The following is a 24,511-nucleotide window of genomic DNA, read 5'->3' as shown; positions in this document are numbered from 1 at the left end:
TTATGTTAAAAAATCACATTTTAAGTGTTTTTGAAATGTTCTGGTTAATTAAATGTATAGAAAAGTTACAAAGCTAGTACAGAGTTTCTGTACAGCTTGCACCATTTCTCCTATTGTTAACATCTTACATGATATGGCATATTTGTCAGAACTAATGAGCCAAAGCTGATGCATACTATTAGCTAAACTCCATATTTTATTTATATTTGTTTTATTAGATTACATTTCAGTAGTTTTTCCTTAATGAATAGGCTTATCTAAGTTATCCATTTTTTATTTATTGTACTTTTAGTTATTATTATCTTTATGCTTATTATGTTTCCAAGACGCTTTTTGTAATTATCCCATAAACAAAGCACCTGGTGAGATTCTTTTACTTAGAGAAAATGGTGAAATCTATAATGTAAACACTCACAGTACAGTCTGCTTCCTCTCTTAAGTGAATAAGTCTTTCCTGTCCCTATCAATCTTGTCCTCTTTTTTTCTTCAGATATATAGTTTCTTATCTGAAAGTTGTATCTTGTCCTAGACTCTGGTACAAATATTATCATGGAATCTGTAGGGACATAGAGTATATGTGGGGACAAGAAAATCTAGGGTAATGCCTAGGAGTCCCAACATTATTCACTGGGCTACAGTACCACTCTAAACCTTGGGCTCAGGTCTACTGACTACGCTTGTTCTGAGACCAAGTCATGGTCCCAGTCCTCCCTTATGGTTTCAGTCCTGTCGCGTTGCTTGAGCCTGTAAACTACTTGCTGTTCTCCTCATATCTTCATGCCTCTGAAGATGTTGCTGCCTGTGCTGGAATTAGTGACCCACTTCTTGCCTTCAGTACTCAGATTAAGAGTCTTATTTTCTTGCAAGTCATCTCTGAGCCTGTCCTTGTAGAGTTTCATTTATTGGTCCTCATATGAATTCTCATAGCTTGGTGTGCTTATCTTTCATCAGCATAACACACACCATAGTTATTGTACTTTTGTTCCCTCACTCATTGGGCTGCCCCATTATTCAGTGGTTGTTGTATCTGGAGTGTCTGGCATGGTGCCCAGTACCAATAAATTCTTTTTTTTTTTTTAATTTTTTTTCAACGTTTATTTATTTTTGGGACAGAGAGAGACAGAGCATGAACGGGGGAGGGGCAGAGAGAGAGGGAGACACAGAATCGGAAACAGGCTCCAGGCTCTGAGCCATCAGCCCAGAGCCCGACGCGGGGCTCGAACTCATGGACCGCGAGATCGTGACCTGGCTGAAGTCGGACGCTCAACCGACTGCGCCACCCAGGCGCCCCCCCCAATAAATTCTTGATAAGGTTTTTTTTTTCCAAATTGAGATATAATTGACCTATAACATTTTGTGATTTTAACGTGTAAAATATGTTAGTTTGATGTTTATATATTGCAACATGGTTACTACTATAACTTTGGCCAACTCTTCTATCACATCATGTTATTATTATTTCTTTCCTGTGGGAAGAACATTTCAGATCTAATCTCTTAGCAGTTTTGAAGTAATTATTGACTACAGTTGGTATGTTGTGCATTAGATCTCTAGAACTTATTGATCTTCTAGTTGTAAGCTTGTTCCCCTTCACAACATCTCCCCAATTCTCCCACCCCCACCCGTGGTAACTACCATTCTACTCTCTGTTTCTACAAGTTTGGCTTTTTTAGACTCCACATATAAATGAAATCATACAACACTTGTCTTTCTTTATCTGGCTAAATGTGTTTTTAAAGAAAGGAACGAAGGAAATGAAATAAAAGAAGGAACTTAGGCAGGAAGAAAGGGAGGGAGGAAGAAAGGAAAGAAAAGAAAGATAAGGAAGAAAGAGAGAGAAGCACATGACAATTTTTCATCTCAAAAAGAATTTGAGTGGGGAACCCAGTGAAAACAGTATGCTCACAGCCATTCCTTGTCTGAACAGCCCCTTTATTTATAACCTAGAGTCATGGGACAGTAAACTGCTGCTGACAACAACAAAAGGCCTTTCTGGGCTGCAATGTGATCATCCTTTCTGCCTTAGAAAAGCACCCTAACTGAGGTGAATGCTATTTGAATTACTGTATTTTCTCTTGTTGTGGTTGTGCCATTCAAACACACAGAACTTTAGGCATGACCTGGAAGTTCATGCTGCAATTCAATAACACATTTTATACTAGAGGGCAGAGGTGTAATCCTCAATTTTTGTCAAGCCCCCTTGACCTGAGTTCTTAGAAACTCATGCATGTAATAATAGGACTGAGGCAGTATCTTTACTGTGTCACTAAATTAAACATTTTGCTTGTGTACTTGAGCTTCAGTAGTTTTTAAAATGAATTTTTAAATGAAAACACTTTAATAGTTTTATAAACTAATATACTTGGGTTAGTGGTCCAATATAGTGATACTGAGCATCACCAAGTTTCCTTTGCCCCAACTTTAGCTATGAGTAAATTGTGCAAAGCTGCAAAAGTGGCCTGCTTATTTTTAACTAGCAATTTACCAAGTAGCCTTCAATATGGTTTTACAAGGGGTCACTTAATGGGAATTATACTTGGTACTTTCCTGCCTAATAATACTCTCTAGATGCTACCTAATCATCTGGCCAGCCATTCCCTCAGGACTCTGATGATGCATAAAGATTGCTGACAGTTTCTTTCTCCTGGAAGCCAGGAATACAGAAATAAAGTCTTACAGACCAAGATCAGAAGCCATGGCATGGCTATAAGCTCATAAAATCCTGAGAGAAAGAAGGAGAGAACAAATGAACAAACAGGACCTCTTCTCAAGCTGTAGGCATAATCGTCTTGTGAAATGCAACACACACATAAGAGAAACATCACTGTACACATTTCAATCTTTTAGCGTGAATATCTAGATATAGATCACATTTCCATCTCTGAAAGGTTTATTGATCTAAGAAGATCTCAGGTTGTCCAAATCCATGTCGTGGGACCACACTCAAGAAGACAGCCAGAGTAAGTTTCCCATCTGTAATGATAAGTTAACAACCAGGGTGAGAGGTAAGGGCAATTTTCATTGATTCAAATCATATTCAGGGATAAAGAGAAATCATTAAATTCTTCATCCACTTACAACATCTGTTATAATAATTCTTTTAAGTGATTTAGGAAATAGTTTGCTGTAGTTTAAGGTGTGTATCAATATTATTTCAGTTGGAATTTAGTTCTAGCTTTATCACTAGCAGTGCAGCCTACATAATTCAATTTCCTCTTACACTTCACTAGTTTCATTCATGGTTAGATGAGTGGAATAAAGTCAAGTAATCACTAATATTTTTTTATCTATGTAAGTATAATTTTTTACATAAGTTATGGTTCAGTGTAAGAGGATTTGAGAAGGCCTTTTAAACATATTACTCTAAAATGAATGACTATGTCAGGCATTGGGTTTTACTTATCTTTTTTATATTCACGGCATAACACCAGACACAGAGAATGTGCTCAATAAATATTTATTAAGTGAAAGGATAAATAATATTGGTGTTGCCTGAAATATAGAAGATGATATGGATGGTACCTTAAATAACCTACATGGTGTTACATTAACACATTTGCAAGTTGTTTTGAAGCCTTATTCAGATTATTATTCCTTATCTCTCAGTTCCACACATAATTAGTAAGTTTCTTTCTCAATTGTAGACAATTAGAGGGACAGGATAAATTAGGACTTTGAATTTTTCTATAGGTAAAAGTTCAAAGTATCTACAGGTAATAAAATGATGTCAAATGACCAGAGGCATGAAAACATACATGTTTTCTGTGTACATGTCTCTATGAGGGATATTGATGTCAAGGACACTATTGCACAAAGAACTCGCCATGAGATGGAACTTGGTGTTAGGAAGGAGAAACAGAATATTTGATCCCTGTTCTTTGCAAATTGTTCACAGAAGAAACTAAGACTAAATCTCTTTCTCAGAGAATTTCAGGGCACTGCAGTCTTGCTATTTATTTTATTTGAAATAATTCAAGTGGGCTTATGGAGTTAAATAAATGAGCGATCTTATTTCTTTAACAGCAGAGGTACCATTATAACTAGTGTATATTCTTTGTCATTATCTGAGAGACAAAATTTGACCTAAGAACCTGTACAGACCAGTGGAAATGCTGATGAGTCCCATACAAGCCCTGGTCCACAGTGTTCAGACATTGGATACTGATGCTTCTGAATTTTTTTCACTGAAATGATTATGACTTAGTTTTACAGGTAACTTGTTGTTTTAGTGTCCATTAATTAATTTGATCCTTACCATGTGTGGCATTATTCTTTCACAGGAGAGGACTCTGAAGTTAATAGAAGTAAGGAAAATGGTGTTAAGATCACATAGCCTGTAAGAGGCAGAGCTGTTGAATCAGGCTCTGTTGTTCTATCTTTAAATCCTGTTCTCTTTCTCCCAGCAAAGATAGTAGAAGGATCTTGGTCTTAGACTTGAATTACCTTAATCAGCTTATGAGGTGATCCCGGATAAAGTTGAGATTGTCACTACTCAAGAAGAATACGGTAGCTGCCCAAACATCTTTGATATCCTTGCTTGAACTCTTAAAGTGATTAAAAAATATGCACTATTTTCTGCTACTACTCTAAGTCAAAGAATATATTTGAGAAAGTGGGTGTCATCAGTAGGTAAGTTTTGTAAAAATGGAAAGCATGGAAATACATATAAATGGGAATTAGGAGATGAATGTAGTAAGGAATTTAGCATCTTACAATGACTCCTATCCAGGCTTTTCTCCTTCCTTCCAGTCAGCATATTCTCTGGTCACAAAGATGGGGATGATGATTATGTGTTCACTTATAGTGTGCCATGTACATAAGTGCTTTACGTAAGATACACACCTAATCCTTACAGCAATTATGTGCTGTGTGCTATTTCCTTTAAAAAAATTTTTTAATGTTTATTTATTTTTGAAGGAAAGAGAGACAGAGCGTGAATGGGGGAGGGGCAGAGAGAGAGGGAGACACAGAATCTGAAGCAGGCTCCCGGCCTCAAGCTGTCAGCACAGAGCCTGTGCGGGGCTCTAATTCACAAACTGTGAGATCATAACCTGAGCAGAAGTCAGAAGCTTAACCAACTGAGCCACCCAGGAGCCCCAGTGTTGTGTGGTATTTTTTATCTACATTTAACGCTTGAGAAAACTGAGAAAAGGGAAGTTAAGTAACTTTCCTAAAGTCCTAATGTGAACAAATAGGGGAGCTTGAATTTGAACCTAGGAAAGTTGGGTTTCAAGCTTCTTTGTAACAGCTACTCTTCAGCACCTATTCCTGCTGCCCTCCTGCTGCTAGAGTGATCTTTCTTCATGATCCGCCAAATCATTCACAATAAATTCCAACTCCTCAACTTAACATACAAGACTATGATCTGAGCTCCTCTTCCTTTTTAGCCTCACTTCCTGACACTTGCTTTCATGTATTCTGTGTTGAATCATGTCAAACCTGTTGGCATTCCCCAGTGGGGATGCTATGATGACTTACACTGTCTTCATATATTCCAGTCCATTAGGCCTAGAATGTCCTTCCTGACCTGCCCTGTCTTCTATGCCCTCACCCTGCAGTCTTCTTCATCATCAGGTTAACTCTAATTCACCTTCCAACATTCCACTCAGTGAAGACCTTCCTTGGAGACGTGTCTCCGACTCTCCTCTAGACCTGGGATTGCTGGTTTACATGCGGGCCTCCCCTCCTCTGGCAACATATGTCAATGAAATAACATCAAGATTATCAGTACCACATCGCTTATGACATCCTCAGTGTAAGTTTAAGCAAAGTTGGGCACACACTCTGAATGTTGTGATGATCTTGCCAGTTGTAAATGTAGTGTTTGCCTCAAAGTACTGGATACAGCTTTACAAAATTTCACAATTAAGGGTGCCTGGGTGGCTCAGTCATTGAGAGTCTAAGTCTTGACTTCAGCTCAGGTCATGATCTCATGGTTCTCTCATGGTTCGTGAGTTCAAGCCCTGCATTAGGATTCTCTGCCTCCCTCTCTTTCTGCCCCTCCCCCTCTCTCTCTCTCAAAATAAATAAATAAACTTAAAATAAAACAAAAAAACAAAAAAAACCTCTTCACAATTAGCAGAAAAGGAGTCTTTTGGCTATTACAGAAATTTTAAGACTTTTAAATGAGAAAGAAGTCATGCTGACTTTATGCCCACAGTCCCACAGCTCCAGGAGTATGCATCATATGAGAACTTTAAGAGACAAAACAGATGAACATAAGGAAAGAGAAACAAAAATAATATAAAAACAGGGAGGGGGACAAAAACATAAGAGACTCTTAAATATGGAGAACAAACAGAGGGTTACTGGAGGGGTTGTGGGAGGGGGGATGGGGTAAATGGGTAAGGGGCACTAAGGAATCTACTCCTGAAATCATTGTTGCACTATATGCTAACTTGGATGTACATTAAAAAAAATAAAATTAATAAAAAAATAAAATAAACTTTAAAGTCCTTTTGCCTAGGTTCCAATACAAACTCTGTCAATTACCTAGCTCTGTGACCTTGGGCAAGTTATGCACTTTCTCTGTGCTTCAGTTTCCTCATCTCTGAAGTGGGGATAATGATGATAGCCTACACTGTAAGAATGTTATGAGGATTAAATGAATTATTACCACTTAGACAATAGTAACTACAATAGAAATTTTCTATTATTACCTAAATGATTTTCAACCCTTATGATTCTGCCATTTGGTTATGACTGAGAACATTTTGGCTTTGCTGTTGTAGTGTCAGAATATTCAAAGATGTTAAGGACTTGGAGCATATCCTCTAATCAAAGGACTTTACACCATAAGAGCACAGTTGATTTTTTAAAAAAAGGAATTCCTTTTCATGAGAAGTTTATCTTTCTTTCTTTTTCTATCTCTAGTTCTTTCTTTCATCTATTATCTATCTATCTATCTATCTATCTATCTATCAATCATCTATCATTATCATCTTTTCACTTATTGTTCTACCTATTATTTATTTAGGGGGATGAGTGTTGTGTGGGTTTTGGAATCAGAATGTCTCAATTCAAATACCAGCTTCTTCACTGACTGTGTTTTACTAGATAATTTACCTAATCTCTTCAAAATTTTGTGCTCCTTAAAATGGAGATAGAAATTAAAATGTTGCTGTGAGGATAGATGGGGTAACATATGCTAATAGTTTAGCATATAATCCTGCACATAGTAAAGTGCTTAGTAGATATTTACTACCTGTATCACCACTATTAATAATATGTCTACCATGGAGATGGACAGATATTATCGTTTATTATCTCAGGAATAAAATTATGGATAAATTTTAATATTTTCTATATAATTTTTATATAATGAATAGATCAAATGAAAACTTCTACTTACTAAAAAGATCCCATACTTCACAGACTCAAATGACAAAGTAAACCACCTCATAAATACAAAAAAAGTTACACAAATGATCTAATTTTATTTCTGTAACAGTTCTGTGAAGTAAAATAATTTTTGTTACCCATCTTTTATAAATGAGAAGACTGAGATTGAGAAAGTAGATTTACTTAAAGTATTCCATTTGGTGGGGGTGTTCAAATTTAAATCACTCAGCTTTCACTATCCAGGCAGAAAAAAGGTGTTCCTAGCAAAGATGAAAGATAGCTAGTAATTTGCAATGCTTCAGAAAAGCCATTTTTTATTCTGAGGAACTTCTTTAGATCCTATCTTATGATTTATCTCTTTCAAGAATTTTTCCCTGATAATTTTTACTCAATATTTTTATCTGTATTCCCTGAGCATCCCTGTGTATAGTTTGTAAAATGGTGTTAGACTTATTCTTTAACTACCATTTACAGCTTTTTCTGTATGGAAATTTAACTACTGATTCTTACCTATGATTACAAGGACAGAAGGCTATTTCAAGGCAAAGGGATTGAGAATGATAGGGGCCTCAGTATGTTTTAGCTTTTCAACTCTTTAGAGCAACATAGAGAAAAACATTTCTCTGTATAGGTTGACCACTCTTCACGTATTCCTTACTGACAAGCAAAATGAAAATTTCACATGGATACCAAGTCTTAGGACTCAAACTCCCAGGATGTTACTTATAAGCATGGGTTTTTGGTAAGCAGGAGACCTCTGTTTCTGCTGTTGTTCATCACTAAAAATGACTTAATCTTTAATTGTATTGAAACTCCCAACTTAATTTAGAAACTAAAAACAGTCTATCATTTGATTAAATAGAATGTTAGTCTTCTAAAGTTGATCTCTGTACATTATGTTAAAAAAGATCCATCTAAGAAATTTGGCATCAAATCTCGGATTCTGACTTCTTATATTTACCTTAAGCCTCAAAAATTTATTTAATAATTGATTTAAAATTTTCCATCTGAAAGAGAATTTCTGGCAATACGAGAGAGAGACAGACAGAGAGAGGGAGGATTAGGGAACAACATTAAATCCAATAAAAAATCGTCATATTCTCTAGATTATTATTTGAGAGAAAAGAACTATAGGTCTGAGTGTAACAGAAACCAAATGTGAGTCAATAATGTGGTAAGAAAATTGACTATGCTCAAGAAATATGAAGTTTACTCTCCTATATTTAGCATCACTTAAATATTTTAATAAGACTTCTCCTTTAGGCTGTACCATGCTTACAGTGGTTTATATTTATTTATTTTTGCAGAGAACCAGAGCCACCAAGCCAGTACCATCTGGGTCCCATGGAAGTGGCTAATAATGTCACTGAATTTATATTCCTAGGACTTTCCCAAGATCCTGGAATGCAACTGATGTTCTTTGCCTTATTTCTCCTCTTCTACATCGTGATCATGGTGGGAAATCTGCTCATTTTACTTACGGTCTTTTCTGATCCCCAGCTCCAAACGCCCATGTATTTCTTCCTCAGTAACCTGTCCTTTGTGGACATTGCCTATTCCTCAGCCACAGCACCCAAGATGATTGCAGACTTTATTTCTGAGAAAAAGACCATTTCCTACTGGGGCTGTGTAACTCAGATGTTTACCTTCCACTTTTTTGGGTGTGCGGAGATTTTTGTTTTGACTGTTATGGCTTTCGACCGTTATGCTGCCATCTGCCAACCTCTCCGTTATACTACCATCATGAGTGCCAATGTTTGTATTGTTCTGGCATCATTGTCCTGGTTAGGAGCCCTGGGTCATTCCTTTGTTCAGACCCTTCTGACCTTTCGGCTGCCTTTCTGCAATGATCAGGTCATTGACCACTACTTTTGTGATGTCCACCCAGTCCTAAAGCTTGCCTGTGCTGATACAACCCTGGTAAATATGTTGGTGGTTGCCAACAGTGGTCTCATCTCTCTGGGGTGTTTCCTCATTCTTCTGGCCTCCTACATGGTCATTCTGTTTAGTCTTCGTAAGCGGTCTTCAGAGAGCCGGCGCAAGGCTCTCTCTACCTGTGGGTCTCATTTCACTGTAGTAACTTTCTTCTTTGTCCCTTGTATATTTATTTATCTCCGTCCTTCCACTACTTTCCCACTGGATAAGGCTGTGTCTGTGTTTTATACTACCATTACCCCAATGCTAAACCCACTCATCTATACTCTGAGGAATGAGGATGTAAAGAATGCCATGAAACGGATATGGAGTCGCAAGGTCTCCTTGAAGGAAAAGGGGAAGGGATAGCTTGTCAGAATTGCAAAATCCGAGAATTAGCTAATACCTTCAATTATCTGTAACTTATTAATGATTTTTAAGGAATAGTCCTTAAAATTCAATTATCTTGTACTTTTCATTTAACCAGGAATAATTTGAGACTCTTTTTTCTATGTTTAGGTGGGCTAAACTTAAGCCTTTCTATACTGTCTAGGTTTCTATACTGTCAAGGTTTATCCTCTCTTACTTTTAGAGTAGGAGAGTAAACACTCTGAGCCAGTATCTCTTTAACTGCTTTATGTCCCTTCAATTCAAATTAAGCTTTCTTAAACTATAATTCAACAATGTAGAATGATGTTACAAGAGAAAGATCTCTGAGGAATCTGACCATTTCTCTTAAAAACAGAAGGCTAACTTCCCAGAAACTGCCTCCTTGTCTCCCAGTCTCCCTCCCTTCCCTCTCTTCCTCCCTCCTCCTTTCTTTCTTTCCTTCCTTCTTTTTTTTCCTTTTTTTCCTTTCCTAGTCTTTCCCCACAAATACCGTATAATCTAGTAGGGGAAATGGATTCATAAAGAGATAACGATAATACATACATAGAATGCAGTGAAAATGCATACATAGAAATATACGCTGCATACAATTAAGAGGTTAGTGTACATTCATAAACTGCCCAAAGGATTGTTTCTTTACAGGGGGAAAAGTGGTAAATTTTACATATTTTGTGTGGAGCAATTTTTTAAAGATCCTGTTGGAAAATTTGAATACTCTCTATAATCCTAGTAGTATATTAATTGTACTAAAAGTTATCCTACTTTTATTTTTGCAATACATAGAACAGACTAATTAAAACAACTAAAATGAATTGACATTTGAACTATTGCAATGACTAAGTCAAGGAGATATATTATACATTTTTGGTTAAATTTATTTTCAATTTTTGAAAGGGACAGAATAGATTCTTTTCTGTTGTGTTCTTAGTAAGGTCAGAGGATAGCTGGATGGTCTCAGTACTTCAGAAAAGCAATTTTATTCTGAGGAACTTTTTAGATCTTGTTTCTATATCTCTATATCTTTCAAGAATTCTTCCCTGATTGTTTTCATCCAACATCTGTTTTCTGTGTGCCTTAAGCACACCTCCATATGGTTTATAAAATGGTATCAGACATTTTTTCCCAGTTTTTTCTCCCTTACTGGATTTTACCTCATTTCTGTAATTTATTAATGATATAAATAACATATCTTACCTTTTTTCTACTCCCTATATATGGCACAGAGCTGGATGCACAATACCTATTTGTGACAGGGTCTACCTGTTGTTATCCCAGTATCCACTGTTTCTTTTTTCCCTTAGTAACAAAGACGACATTATTTATGGTGACCCCATTAAAATATTAAAATACCACCACTAACCTTTTGTTGCATTTCCCTATAGTTATTTTTCATATTACCTTTCCTCTGTGAAAAAGGATCATTCTATCCTTTTAAAAAATAACAAATATATACTGAACTTATATTTAAAATTGTGGGCTACATGAGTTTTCCTTTTTCCTCCTAAGATCTAAATAAAATAACAATAACAACAAACGAGAAAAAAGTTTAGACTCACGAATAGGACAGAAGTTAGATGCAGACAAAAGATTTCAACATATGTTTGGAAAAGACAAGACAAAGGCAGGGTAACTGATAAGGCAGAGGAGAGAAGGCTAACATGAAAGTAGCAACTGAGAGGAATATTGAGGAGAAATAGACAGATTTATCTCCCAGAATCCCTGACATGTTTGAGATGCCAGGGCACCAGGCAAGGATGATAGTGGGGTTCAGGGCTAGTTATAGGGCAATTAAGAGAAAGGAATGGTTCAGTCTACCACCTTTTCTTTTCACCCCTCACTCTCAGATGCTCACACAGGCATACACTTCACAAACAGAATACTGACATCTTTGCATTAAGAAATTAAACTATGTTAGAGAAAAGTCTTTCACATTCTTCCTTTGGAGATCACAAATGGAATGGCTGCCTCTCTGCTAGAACCTTGATCAGAAGCCCAGCAGTCAGTAAGCTCTGCTCTGTTGATCTCTGCCTTTGGTCAAAGTTTTGGTGCCTAAGTCTTTAATATACATAAGGTAGTTGAAGTAAAACATGAGCTGTTAGGAAGGCAAAAGGGAATTTTGGAATCAGAGATAACACAAATTCACTGTAAAAACCATTGATATCTTTTTGTTTTAATGTTTATTTATTTGTTTTGAGAGAGAGAGAGAGAGAGAGAGAGAGAGAGAGAGAGAGAGAGAGAGAATGAGCAGGAGGGGGCAGAGGGAGAGAGAGAGAATCCTAAGCAGGCTCTGCACTGTCAGCAGAGAGCCCAACTTGGGACACGATCTCACAAACTGTGAGATCATGACCTGACCTGGATGCTTAACCAAATGAGCCATCCAGTCACCTCCAAACAACTGAATATGAAAATTCAAGTCAAGAGGTAAAACACTTAACTCATATTTGTCCCAGGAGAACAGAGAAGACAGAGGGGAAGAATTTAAAAGAAACAATGAAAAGAAAACTCAGAGCAGGAGGGTTTAAGTCTCCAGATACAAAGGATGTACTGAGTGCCTACCCTAGTGATGAGAAAACAGTAACTAAGGCACATTATTATGAAATTTTATTACCCTAGAGATTGATAAGATCATAAAATTATTCAGAGAGAAAAAATACAGGCCGCAAAAAAGTATGCAAAATCCGAAAGGCACTAGAGTATTCAATAACAACGCTGGTCCCTTCAATACAGTGGAAAAGTGACTGAAACTGATTCTCAGGCAAGAATTCTATATAGAACAAAACCATCAATCTGGTGTGAAAGTAGAATAACACATTTTCAGTCATGCAAAGATTTATAAAATTTACTCTATAGGTACACTTTCTTTGAAAGTATGGGAGGATGTGTCCCAGGAAAAACAACTAAGAGGAGATAGGCTCAAGAAATCAATGCAGGGGTGGCCAAAAGCACTTTTAAGATGAGAGCTGTGAAGCAGGCATAGGGGGCAATAGAAATGGATGAAAGCAGAAGGATAGAAGCCCCAGGAAGGGAGGCTTTGGAAAACAGAGAGAGAGTGGGAATTTATATTATTTAAGATGATGATGAAGCATCTTAATTATAAAGGTATAGGCAATAGGATGGAGCAAGTTGATGGGTTTAAGGTCACATTTATCGAAAACTGTTATCATTTAGGACTCTTATCAGAAAGCTGATGACACACTCAAGATAGGATAATTCACAAAGAGAAATTCACAGGGGGACTGTCTATAAAATTGTAGATATGGAGGAGTCACATGGGACAGCATATAACCAAGGGTAAGGAGCAGGAGAGCTGTTAATACCTTTGTGCCTGAAGGCAATGGCAGAGAGTAGATACAGACACCTGAAAGGAGAGAGATTTTCTTTCTCCTGATTTTTTAAAAATTAAGACTAAATTTTCCTAGAGCAGTTTTTGGGTTCACAGAAAAATTAAAGGAAAGGTACTAGGATTTCTCATATACTTCCTGCCCCAACACATGCATAACTCCCCTCATTATCAGTGTTCCCCAACAGAGTGATATATTTGTTACAGCATATCATAATCACCCAAAGTCTAGTTTACATTATGATTTACGCTTACTGTTGCATATTTTGTGGGCTTGGAAAAATGTATAATGATATGTATCCATCAGTATATTATTATACAGAGTAGTTTCACTGCCCTAAAAATCCTCTGTGCTCTGCCTTTTCATCTTTCCCTTTCCCAATCCCCAAACCCCAAGCCCTGGCAACCACTGATCTTTTTACTGACTCCATAGTTTTACCTTTTCCAGAATGTCATATAGTTGGAATGAAACAGTAGGTAGCCTTTCAGATTGGCTTCTTTCATTTAGTAATATGTATTTAATTTTCCTCCATGTTTCCCTCTCTTTAAAATTGAAATCTGATTGACACACAATGTCACATTAGTTTCACATGTGAACCATAGTGATTCAATAAGTCTATACATTATGCTATGCTCTTCACTGGCATAGCTATTGTCTGTCATTTTACACTGTTACAATACCATTAACTATACTCCCTATGCTGTATCTTTTATCCCTGTGATTTATATATTCCATAACTGGAAACCTGTATCTCCCAATCCCTTTAACTTATTTTGCCAATCCCTAAAACTTCCTTCCTTTTGGAAACCAATTAGTTTGTTCCCTGTATTTATGGGTCTGTTTCTGTTTGTTTGTTTGTTTGTTTAGTTAGTTAGTTAGTTTTTTTAGATTCCACATGTAAGTAATATCATATGGCATTTGTCTTTCCTTGTCTTATTTCACTTAGCATAATACCCTCTAAATCCATACATGTTGTTACAAATGGCAAGATCTCATTCTTTTTTTATGGCTGAATAGTATTCTATTGTAGCTATATACTACATCCTTTTTTTTTTTTTTATCCATTCATCTATCTGTGGGCACTTGGGTTGCTTCCATATCTTAGCTATTGTATATAATACTGCAATAAATATACAGGTGCATATATCCTTTTGATATCCAGTATCAGATATCAGTATCAGAATTACTGGACCATATGGTATTTCTGTTTTTAATTTTTTGTTGCATCCATGTTGTTTTCCATAGTGGTTGCACCAATTTACATTCCCACCAACAATGCATAAAGTTTCCTTTTTCTCCATATCTTTACCAATACTTGCTATTTCTTGTCTTTTTGATTTTAGCCACTCTGACAGGTATAAGGTGATATCTCATTGTGGCTTTGATTTTCATTTCCCTGATGATTAGTGATGTTGAGCATCTCTTCATGTGTCTGTTGCCCAATTGTTATCTTTGGAAAAGTGTCTATTCAGATCCTCTGCCCATTTTTAAATTGGGTTATTTGTTATTATTTTTGATGTTGAGTTGTATTAAGTTCTTTCTTAATATGTTTTGGATATTAACTCCTTATTGGATATATCATTTGTAAATATTGTCTTCCATTCAGTAGGTTGCCTTTATGCTTTATTGACTGTTTCCTTTGCTGTGTAGAAACTTTTTATTTTGATGTAGTCCTAACAGTTTATTTTTGCTTTTGTTTCTCTTGCCTGAGGAGACATATCTTGAAAAATATTGCTGTCGCTGATGTCAAAGAAATTACTGCCTATGTTCTTTTCAGGAGTTTTATGATTTGGGGTGTCACATTTAAGTTTTTACCCATATTTAATTTATTTTTATGTATGGTATAAGAAAGTGGTCCAGTTTCATTCTTATGCATGTACCTGTCCAGTCTTCCCAGCACCATTTGTTGAAGAGACAGTCTTTTCCTCATTGTACACTCTTGCCTCCTTTGTCATGGATTAATTGTATAAATGTGAGTTTATTTCTGGGCTCTCTATCTTGTTCCATTGATCTATGTGTCTACTTTTGTTCCAGTACCATACTGTTTTTAATTATTGTCACTTTATAGTACATAGTTAAATATGGCATTGTGATACTTCTAGCTTTGTTTTCCTTTCTCAAGATTTATTTAGCTATTCATGGTCTTTTTTGCTTCCATACACATTTTAGGATTATTTTTGCTAGTTCTGTGAAAAAATCCTGTTGGTATTTTGATAGGGATTGCATTGAATCTGTACATTTCTTTGGATAGTAAGGCCATTTTAACATCAATTCTTCCAATCCATGAGTGTAGAATATCTTTCCACTTGTTTGTGTTGTCTTCAATTTCTTTGATCAGTGTTTTATAATTTTCAGAGTATAGTTGTTTAACAGCTTTGGTTAAGTTTGTTTCTAGATATTTTATTCTTTTTGGCATGGTTGTAAGTGGGATAATTTTTAAACTTCTCTTTCTGGTATTTGTTATTAGTGTACATAAATGAAACCAATTTCTTCATATTAACTTTGTATCCTGCAACTTTACTAAAGGTAACTCAGTCATCCTTACTTTACAAACAGAGAGTTTAATATAAAGATAATTTTAGGAGGAAAAATATCTGAAAGATAAGAGATGGAGATCAAGCTGATAGAATAAAATTGAGATAGAACCTAAAATTCTTTTTCTTTCTTTCTTTCTTTCTTTCTTTCTTTCTTTCTTTCTTTCTTTCTTTCTTTCTTTCTTTCTTTCTCTTTCTATCATAATCATCATCTATCTATCATCTATCTATATATCTGTCCATCCATCCATCTATCTATCATCTACCTTACCTACCTAAAGTTTTCAGAGAACATTTCTAGATGAGAGGTATAGGCAAGTGTTTGTGTATTCATAGGTGGAGAATCATTTATAGGTTGATTTAGGGAAATAGGGACAGTTCCTCTCTTGCTCATCATTATATGCCTGGTGCCTGCTACCATGACTGACATATAGTAGCTAAGCACATGAAGAAGACATTGAATAAAAGTTAGAGATTTTAAGGAGTTATTACTTAAGATCTTTATTGCAAACATCACTAAACTGTTCAAGTAATTCAGGCAGTATTAGATTTTGATAGATCTCCATTTTCCTAAGGATCCAACATCTCTAAGTGAATTGGAACTACACATCATAGTTTAGAGAGCATATCCCACATCATAACATTTTGTAGTTATAACTTAGGGAAGTGAGCTATTTTCCTTACTTGTTCTGGAAAATTCAGATATTGTGATTCTGTGTTCCTTGGATGAAGAACACATCAACTTTTAAATTATTCCCTCAGTGTTTTGATTCCTAACTGGCTGGCCCTGGCCTCCAGAGAATTGATTTTCTTAGTCAAAATCCATGATGCTAGTTAGCTCATTGTTACATCAGGGAAGGAACTGATATATACCAAAATATAGAAACAAAGCTTTCTGTTGTGGATGGGGGAAGAGGCACCTCTACCCCCTCTATAGTCCTTGACTACACCAAGACTGTCACTAGCAACTGGTAGGTGGAATAATGGTGTTAGAATATTTACATAAACCACTCTATTTTTTGAAACTATGAGGTAGATATAATAATAAGAATGATTATGTAAAATACTCAAAGAATAGTGGTAAGAAGCAGAAGCTTCTAGTAAGGAAAGGTGTTAGGGAAACATGGTGATCATATACAGCCGGCCTTAACCATGGTGGACAAACTATTTCTTCTTTTGTTTCATGTCCACAGGTATTTTTAAACCCAACTATGAACTGGACATTTAGAAGATGACTTCATCATCTCATACTTGCAGGATGAGACATTCTTGAACAGTCTCAATCAGAGAAGGTTTTTCTGTCTTATGGATCTTCAGTAAGTACCAAACCATTAAAAGAACCTTCCAAAATTTTGAATCCTGTCACTCCTGAAATGAAGTTAGGAAAAACCTCACTTATGATAGTTCTTCAGGATGATTTCTGTGAATATGGGGAAGATAGGGCCTGACATGTTTCATTTTGAAGGGACTGGAGTTGGTAGTCATGACAACTCTGTAAGTGAAAATAGAAAAAAAACCCTTAAAAGCAGGCTTTCATTTGAAATTAATATGGGTAGAATAGGTATCTTAAAAAAGGGGACTCGAAATAAAATCAAGAATCATGAATCAGAGTCATAAAACACCAAATGGATTAATAAAACATTTAGTTTTAGAAGTATTTGACATTTTTTCCTATAAAGTCATCTAGTTTATTCACTTATAAATTCATTCATTCATTCATTCATTCATTCATTCATTCATTCATTCATTCAATAAACACATCTTAGTGACTGTAGTGGGGCAGAAGCTATCTTAGGCACTAGATAGATATATAAATGAGACATGCTTCATGTCCTCAAGGGGCTTAGAGTTTCAGTTGCATTTTGGCCAAAATATAAACTGATGTGAATAGATGTGAATAGAGCATTACTATGCAAGCCCAAATTTCTCTGGTGTTTGTTAGAAATCATTCATACAGATTTCAGTCATTATGGAAAAAGGCCTCTGAGACTAGTCAGAGGACTTAATAATAGTGATTTATCAACAGTCACATAGGATTAGAGTCTAGGGAAAACAGGAGAAGATAGTAGTGTTTAGAAGTCAGATGTTCTTGACCTCTTCTCTGAGCTATTTCTCAAATTTAGTCTTCTGGATCCAAGGAGAGTAGTTGGGGATAGAGAAATACAAATAGACATTAAAGGGCAATATTTTAGAAATTATATATAAGAAGAATAGTTTCTCTATTGAGCTTGATTCTTTGCAAAGGGAATATAAACATCATCATTATCATAATAATGACATTAATAATAGTAATTTAAGTAAGTATGAACTATATTTTTCTGAGCTTTACATGCATTAGCTCATTAATCCCTACAATAAAAACTATGAAGTTGGTACTATTACTATCTCCATTGCACTTATGGACACATTAAGGAAGAGAAGTGAGTGAGTTGTTCAAGATCACATAGTTAGTAACTGGTCAGCTGCAATTAGAACCAAGGCACTTACACTACATATCTGTCTATTTTAAGAGAAATGCACAAGCAGCAAATGATCCTCTCATACTGAAATAAGCCCTTCTCAGATCCCAATGCTTTCTTCTTGCCTAGTTTATTGTGGGCAACAAAATATCTAGGAAATCTAGGTAATTACTACATTGTAGTATTCTCTGCTGTTGGTTTTTTTGTGAGACTCAAGATGCCTGGTCTCCACATACCCCTGTATGTGGTGAAGATGCTTTTACTTCCTCCCTATCTTACATAATATGATAGGTAAGCTCGATGTCTTAGGAATAGGGAAAATGAATGTAAGTTATGTATTTTATGTGCTGTGTATATCTACAATGGTGATTAAATCACTATCCCTCCACATCGTCACCCACATTGTTCTTAATTTTATCTTCATAGAATCAGCGAATTATACAGTAGGTTATTCATTAAAATTCTAGTTGAAATCCCTCATGTTGCTATGAAGAAGCTGCTGTAGAGGGAAGTTGAATGACCTTTTTAAGGTCACACAGATTTTGGTGGCTAAGCTGTCATGGGAATCCAAGTTTCTTAATTCTTGTTCAGAGCTCTTTATAGATGCCCTTTAAATTGGAGTATGCATCATATAAATATCCTACACTGTGTAAAATTCACCTCTTTATAAATATTTTGGAGAAATTAAAGGAATATGTAATACATATGTCTGTATGTGTATGTAATATAAGAGTTATAAAGATAAAACAAAAGATTTCAAATAATGACTTAGTTTTTGTGATTCCTTATCCTACTATTCTAAAAATATCTTTTTTTCTTAATGATTTGCTTTAACATGGATCTTACTGAAGTAGAGTACTCTTTAAAATTAAAGTCGACATGTCTCTATTTTCTAAAAATCTAGTACCTTCCTGCCGTGCTTGCCTATAGCCTCCCTTTCTCACTTGACCTTAGTCCCCCTTTTTCAAGGTCCCCTAGCTTAGTAAGGCTAAAGCTCTCCTACATAGTCTTCACCATTGTCCATGATCAGTGGGTTTGGAAGGCTGAAGTACTTTTGGGGAAGTACTTTCAATTTATTGAAGAATTTTCAATAAATCATCACTTGAACCTATTTATGAACATTTTTAATTATTTTATAAAACTGTTTTACTTTTTCATTTAAATGAATACTCACTGGTAGCAACATGACCCATAAAGATGGACTGTTTTCATCGTCAGAAAAAATGCCTGACTAATAACTTCCTCTTTCTTTTACAGCCTTTTTTCCCCTTCATCAATACAACATTTCCTTTTCTTCCATTTTCCCAGCCTCTCAGTTTCAGCTTACTCCTTCTACATCATGTTATTGAAGCAGAGTCTGAAAGCAGTTCTTATGGTTGTGAGTTTTTGGTTTTTGGGAGGAGCTAGGATGAGTGACTTTTACTCTGGAAGACACTGGCTTCTTCATTCACATCTTCATCTAAGGAAAGAGAATTGACAGTGGTCATAGATGATAGTTAATGTTTTAAAAATGCCTCTAGTATGAAGGTAACTGCATATCTCTTGAGTCGTTTCATCTTTTACTATTTCAGGATCTATGTGATAGCATCCCTAATTCCTCAAGATATCTATTGGCAAGATATCTATTCTTCATGTGATTACTGAGAGCTTGGCTAGATACATGGATGCACACTGCATTGTTGGTAAGAAGTTCTGCACAGATTCTTAATTTTCCCCAAAGCATTTTTTCCCTTGAGGAGAGTTCACAGTTCATTCACCTGTAGGGAGAGTGTCTGTACTTCTAGGTATCTCCCATAGTCATCCTCTAGATACTATATCCCTACAGATTAAGCACAGAATGGGAATTCGCTAGATGTTGTTAAAAGAGGAGGAGGCTTTTTTAGAATCCACATATAAGTAAGCTCATGCAGTATTTCTTTGTCTCGCTTATTTCATTTAGCATAACATCCTCCAAGTTCATTCTTGTTGTTGTAAATGTTAGATCTCTTTTTTTTTAAAGACAGAATTATATATATTATTATATCGTAATTTCTTTAGCCATGTGAGAGGAGAATGGTTGTTACCAGGGACAGAGAGGTGAGGGAAAATAGAGAGATGTTGCTCAAAAACAAATTTGCACTTATGCAGAATGAATGAATAAGTCTAGAGATCTCATGTACAGAATGATGACTATCATTAATAATTCTGTACTGAATACTGAAAATTTGCTGAGAGAGTAATTTTTACGTGTTCTTGTCACTGAAAAAAAAAGGTAACTGTGTGAAGAGATTATATTAATTAACTTGATAATAGGACTCATTTCACTATGAATATGTACATCAGATTGCCATGTTGTACACCTTAAATATATACAATTTTTATTAAAAGAGAACAAAAAGAAGAGAGGGCTTGTATCAAGAAACTTAGGAGGCATAGGTGTAGGCAGGATGAATTAAAATCCACTTGACCAAGCAACATAGTTGCTCTAAGATAAGCAGTGGCTTGGAATAGTTATTTCCTAAATGGCAGCCTAGGAAGGAAATGCCCTACCTCAGTTTCCATAGGTGGCTTCGCTTCCTGCAGAATTTCCACAGACATGATTCCTTGCTCCTGGCTCTATTGGCACAATCCCAAGCTTTTCTTAGGGGGTGGACAGAGCATCCCTAAATAGTTATGGCAGATTCACTCAAATTGTATTAAAAACCTCAATGTGGTGGATGAACCTCATTTTTGACACAGAAGAATTAAAGATACATTTTTTAATAGTTTGCCATTATGGTGCTCAAATTCTGACTGACTTTGGTAGTGGGACAATGACAATATACAATTCAACATTAAATCCTGCCAATTGGATCTCCTAAGTATTTTCTAAAGAAAACACTTCGTTTCCCTTAGTAGCTGTTGCTGTATCTGTAGTTTAACCCACACCTAATCCTACTTCAATTTATTTGCAAAGAGGCAAGGGTGATATTTCTAAATCACAAATCTTGTTAAGTTATTCTTTAGATTTTATTCTAAAATATATTGGAAGCTATTAAAATATAATTTTATTCTTATAAGACACGATACTTGGTCCTTTGGCTATCTCCATTCTGTTTTTGTGCTTCAGGAAGTTGCAGATCTTCTATAGCTCCTAGAAACCCTTCCCTATCACAAGGCCTTTGCATTTGCTCTTCCCTATTCCTAGAATGCTTTTTCTCTTGCTTTCAATTAGTTGAAATGTCACTAGTTCAAAGATGCTCTTCTAAAAAAGCCATCACCATCACCACCATGTGCCACTACCATTTATTTTCTATCATAATCCCCTTTTTACTTCACTCTTGTCTCTTATCAATAGTGGTAATTATTTGTTTTGATTATTTATCATTCATTTATTTACTTATTGCTTGTTTACTAATTAGTTTTCTGTCAATCTTCTAAAATGGAAGTTTAAGTGAGTCAGAAACCAAGTCTTCTTGTTTATTGTTGTATTCTCAGCAGTTAAGACATAGTAGATATCCTCTAAATAGTTGTTGAATAAACAAATGGGTTATTTATAGAAGTGACACAGAAGCTATATGTTTTGGGATAGAGCTTTCAATATCATGTGTAATGTTTTATGGAGGCTATCAGGCACCCTCTCTAGGTAAATATAGTAAAACCATTGCTTTCTGGATTCCTAGGAAATATGTCAATCTGGATAACCATGCTTTTAAGAAAGTTGAGGATTGAAAATTGGCAGCATTATCTTTATTTTGATTAAAAATTTTCCAAACTAAATTTTAAATTTCACTGTATTACTAAACGTGATTAATTAACTCACTAAGGCTCACCTTGGGCTATTCATGAGTGGGTATATTTATCCTTTTGCTAAAAAGTCCCACAATGCTGAACTTTCTCAGTGTTTTTGTTTTCTTCCTTTTGTGTCAGATTGCTGGCAAATACTGGTATTTTCTCAGTGTGTTGACTTATAGTGAACCATCCTTCTTTAGCATTATTTTCTTGCTTTTATAGCATATTAGTTCTGAAAGTCATATGTCTATGGTCATTAAAATTATGCACAAATTGAGTGGGTAGCTTTGAAGGAAGAAACACTGGATTACTTCAGTCAATAGTATACATAATCTTGATTGCCTGGATGCTGTTTCATCCACTTGGTTTTATAGAATCTTAACTTTGTTTTTCTATGCTTACCTCCTGAAGAGAGGCAATATTATAAAACAGCACATCAGTAGAACAGAAGCAACTCTTTCATATTGGTTGTTGGCTATAAGAAATACTTACTTTGATGGGCAGTGTTTATATTACCTAAAAGAGGAAGCATATTTGGTAAAGTGAATGATTATATTATTTTTATTCAATGGGTTTTGTTTTATCTAATAGTAGTAGGTTCAAGACTAGGCCTTGAGCAAAATTTTAACAATAATCTTATTCCCACTGTCATCTTGAAATGGCAGAATGGGTCAGTTTGGGTAGTAAGCAAACCCATTTCTTAGATCTCTATATCTTTTTCCTACCTTCCTGGGGCAGTGGATAAAATGCACGGTCAGTACAGTAATGAGATCTGATCGCAGCCCAAAGAATTATCATCTATGTCCCTGCATTGTTGTATATTGTGGCTACTTACCTATTACCAAGGATTAAGCTGTATAGGCTTTGGTTAAAGAAGAAATGTCCATTCATTACACATGAAGCCCTGGGATCTTTTTGAAAGATTAAAAAGAAAATACTGCCAGATCAGTGTACCCGATATTAGACAAGCAAGTTTCCAAGTTGGCTATATTTCTCAACAACAACAAAAAATCTAGAAATAACAGCTGTTTTTCTTATTACCAGTCTACAATTTGGCTTATCTTATAAGTAGCTGCATATATTTCTTACTAAGGTAGATGCATGGGGAAAGAATTAGTGCACTGCTGAGTTTCACAAAAAATAGAAATTAATAACATTAATAGATTGGGATTTTGGTTTCTGATATGTGACACACTTCATATGATTTCAGTGTTTCTAATTTTCAGGTCATCACTTACTTTCCCCCTATTTTGGCTTATCAGACATCAAATGGGACAATCAGATGTATCCTAATACAGTCTCTTAATGACAGAGGCCAATCTGATGATTTCAAAAGCAGTAAAATAATGCTATTTGGAATAATTGCAATTTCTTTATTTTTTTTATAGCCACATTATTTTTAAAAAGTGAAGAAATGGAACCTGCAAATTACACCAGAGTGACAGAGTTTGTTCTCACTGGCCTATCCCAGACTCGAGAGGTACAACTAGTCCTATTTGTTATATTTCTATCCTTCTATTTGTTCATCCTTCCAGGAAATATTCTTATTATTTGCACAATCAGGCTTGACCCTCATTTGACCTCACCCATGTATTTCCTGTTGGCTAATCTGGCCTTCCTTGACATTTGGTACTCCTCCATCACAGCCCCTAAAATGCTCATAGACTTCTTTGTGGAAAGGAAGAGAATTTCCTTTGGTGGGTGCATTGCACAGCTCTTTTTCTTGCACTTTGTTGGAGCCTCAGAGATGTTCCTGCTCACAGTAATGGCGTTTGACCGCTATGCTGCTATCTGCCGTCCTCTCCACTATGCTACTATCATGAATCGACGTCTCTGCAGTATCCTGGTGGTTCTCTCCTGGTTGGGGGGCTTTATTCATTCTATAATACAAGTGGCTCTCATTGTTCGACTTCCGTTCTGTGGGCCCAATGAGTTAGACAGTTACTTCTGTGACATCACGCAGGTTATCCGGATTGCCTGTGCTAATACCTTCCCGGAGGAATTAGTGATGATTTTTAGCAGTGGTCTGATCTCTGTGGTATGTTTCATTGCTCTCTTAATGTCCTACGCCTTCCTCCTGGCCATGCTTAAGAAACATTCAGGCTCAGATGAGAGTACCAGCCGGGCCATGTCCACATGCTATTCCCACATCACCATTGTGGTATTTATGTTTGGGCCATCCATCTACATTTATGCTCGCCCATTTGACTCTTTTTCCCTAGATAAAGTGGTGTCAGTGTTCCATACTGTGATATTCCCTTTACTTAATCCCATTATCTATACCTTGCGAAATAAGGAAGTAAAGACAGCCATGAGGAAGTTGGTCAACAGATATATTTTATGTAAAGAGAAGTGAAAGTGGCATATTCTAGAATCTTTCTGAAGGTCATCGTCCTAAAGTAGGAAGCATTTGCAGTGGTAATAATACTGCTTTTCATCTGAGTTCTTAAATTCCTACCAGATTTTTTCCCTCAATTCACTGAAAAAACAAAGAAAATAAGATAAAAATAAGTTTACTCACACCCTCCATGAAACTTACAGCAGATCACCATTAGAAATTAAGATATAATGATGGTGTAGGGGCACCTGGGTGGCTCAGTTGGTTAAGCATCTGATTTCGGCTCAGGTCATGATCTCGCAATGAGTTTGAACCCCACGTCAGGTTCTGTGCTGACAGCTCAGAGCCTGGAACCTGCTCCAGGTTCTGTGTCTCCCACTCTCTCTGCCTCTTCACTGCTCATGCTCTGTCTCTCTCTCTCAAAAGGAAATAAAGATTAAAACA

General features: G+C 35.9%; 2 protein-coding genes across 2 annotated transcripts; both read left to right on the top strand.

Annotated features, from left to right (window-relative positions):
* Positions 1 to 8,685: 8,685 nt before the first annotated feature.
* LOC122467901 (olfactory receptor 4S2-like) lies at positions 8,686 to 9,624 on the top strand. Its single transcript, XM_043554476.1, has one exon. The coding sequence runs from the start codon at positions 8,686 to 8,688 to the stop codon at positions 9,622 to 9,624; it is 939 nt and encodes a 312-aa protein (XP_043410411.1).
* A 13,519-nt stretch (positions 9,625 to 23,143) lies between these two features.
* On the top strand, positions 23,144 to 24,085 carry LOC122467900 (olfactory receptor 4M1). Its single transcript, XM_043554475.1, has one exon. It carries the CDS (start codon positions 23,144 to 23,146, stop codon positions 24,083 to 24,085), a length of 942 nt encoding a protein of 313 aa, XP_043410410.1.
* The last annotated feature ends 426 nt before the right edge of the window (positions 24,086 to 24,511 follow it).

The sequence above is a fragment of the Prionailurus bengalensis genome, chromosome B3 (genome assembly GCF_016509475.1).
Source record: "Prionailurus bengalensis isolate Pbe53 chromosome B3, Fcat_Pben_1.1_paternal_pri, whole genome shotgun sequence".
Classification (NCBI taxonomy): Eukaryota; Metazoa; Chordata; class Mammalia; order Carnivora; family Felidae; genus Prionailurus; species Prionailurus bengalensis.
Note: the sequence above shows the minus strand (reverse complement) of the source record. Positions and strands in the feature narration are given on the sequence as shown.

Bases quoted from the DNA above. Each gene is read 5' to 3' on its own strand.
- LOC122467901 (XM_043554476.1), top strand. From the start codon at position 8,686: ATGGAAGTGGCTAATAATGTCACTGAATTTATATTCCTAGGACTTTCC.
- LOC122467900 (XM_043554475.1), top strand. From the start codon at position 23,144: ATGGAACCTGCAAATTACACCAGAGTGACAGAGTTTGTTCTCACTGGC.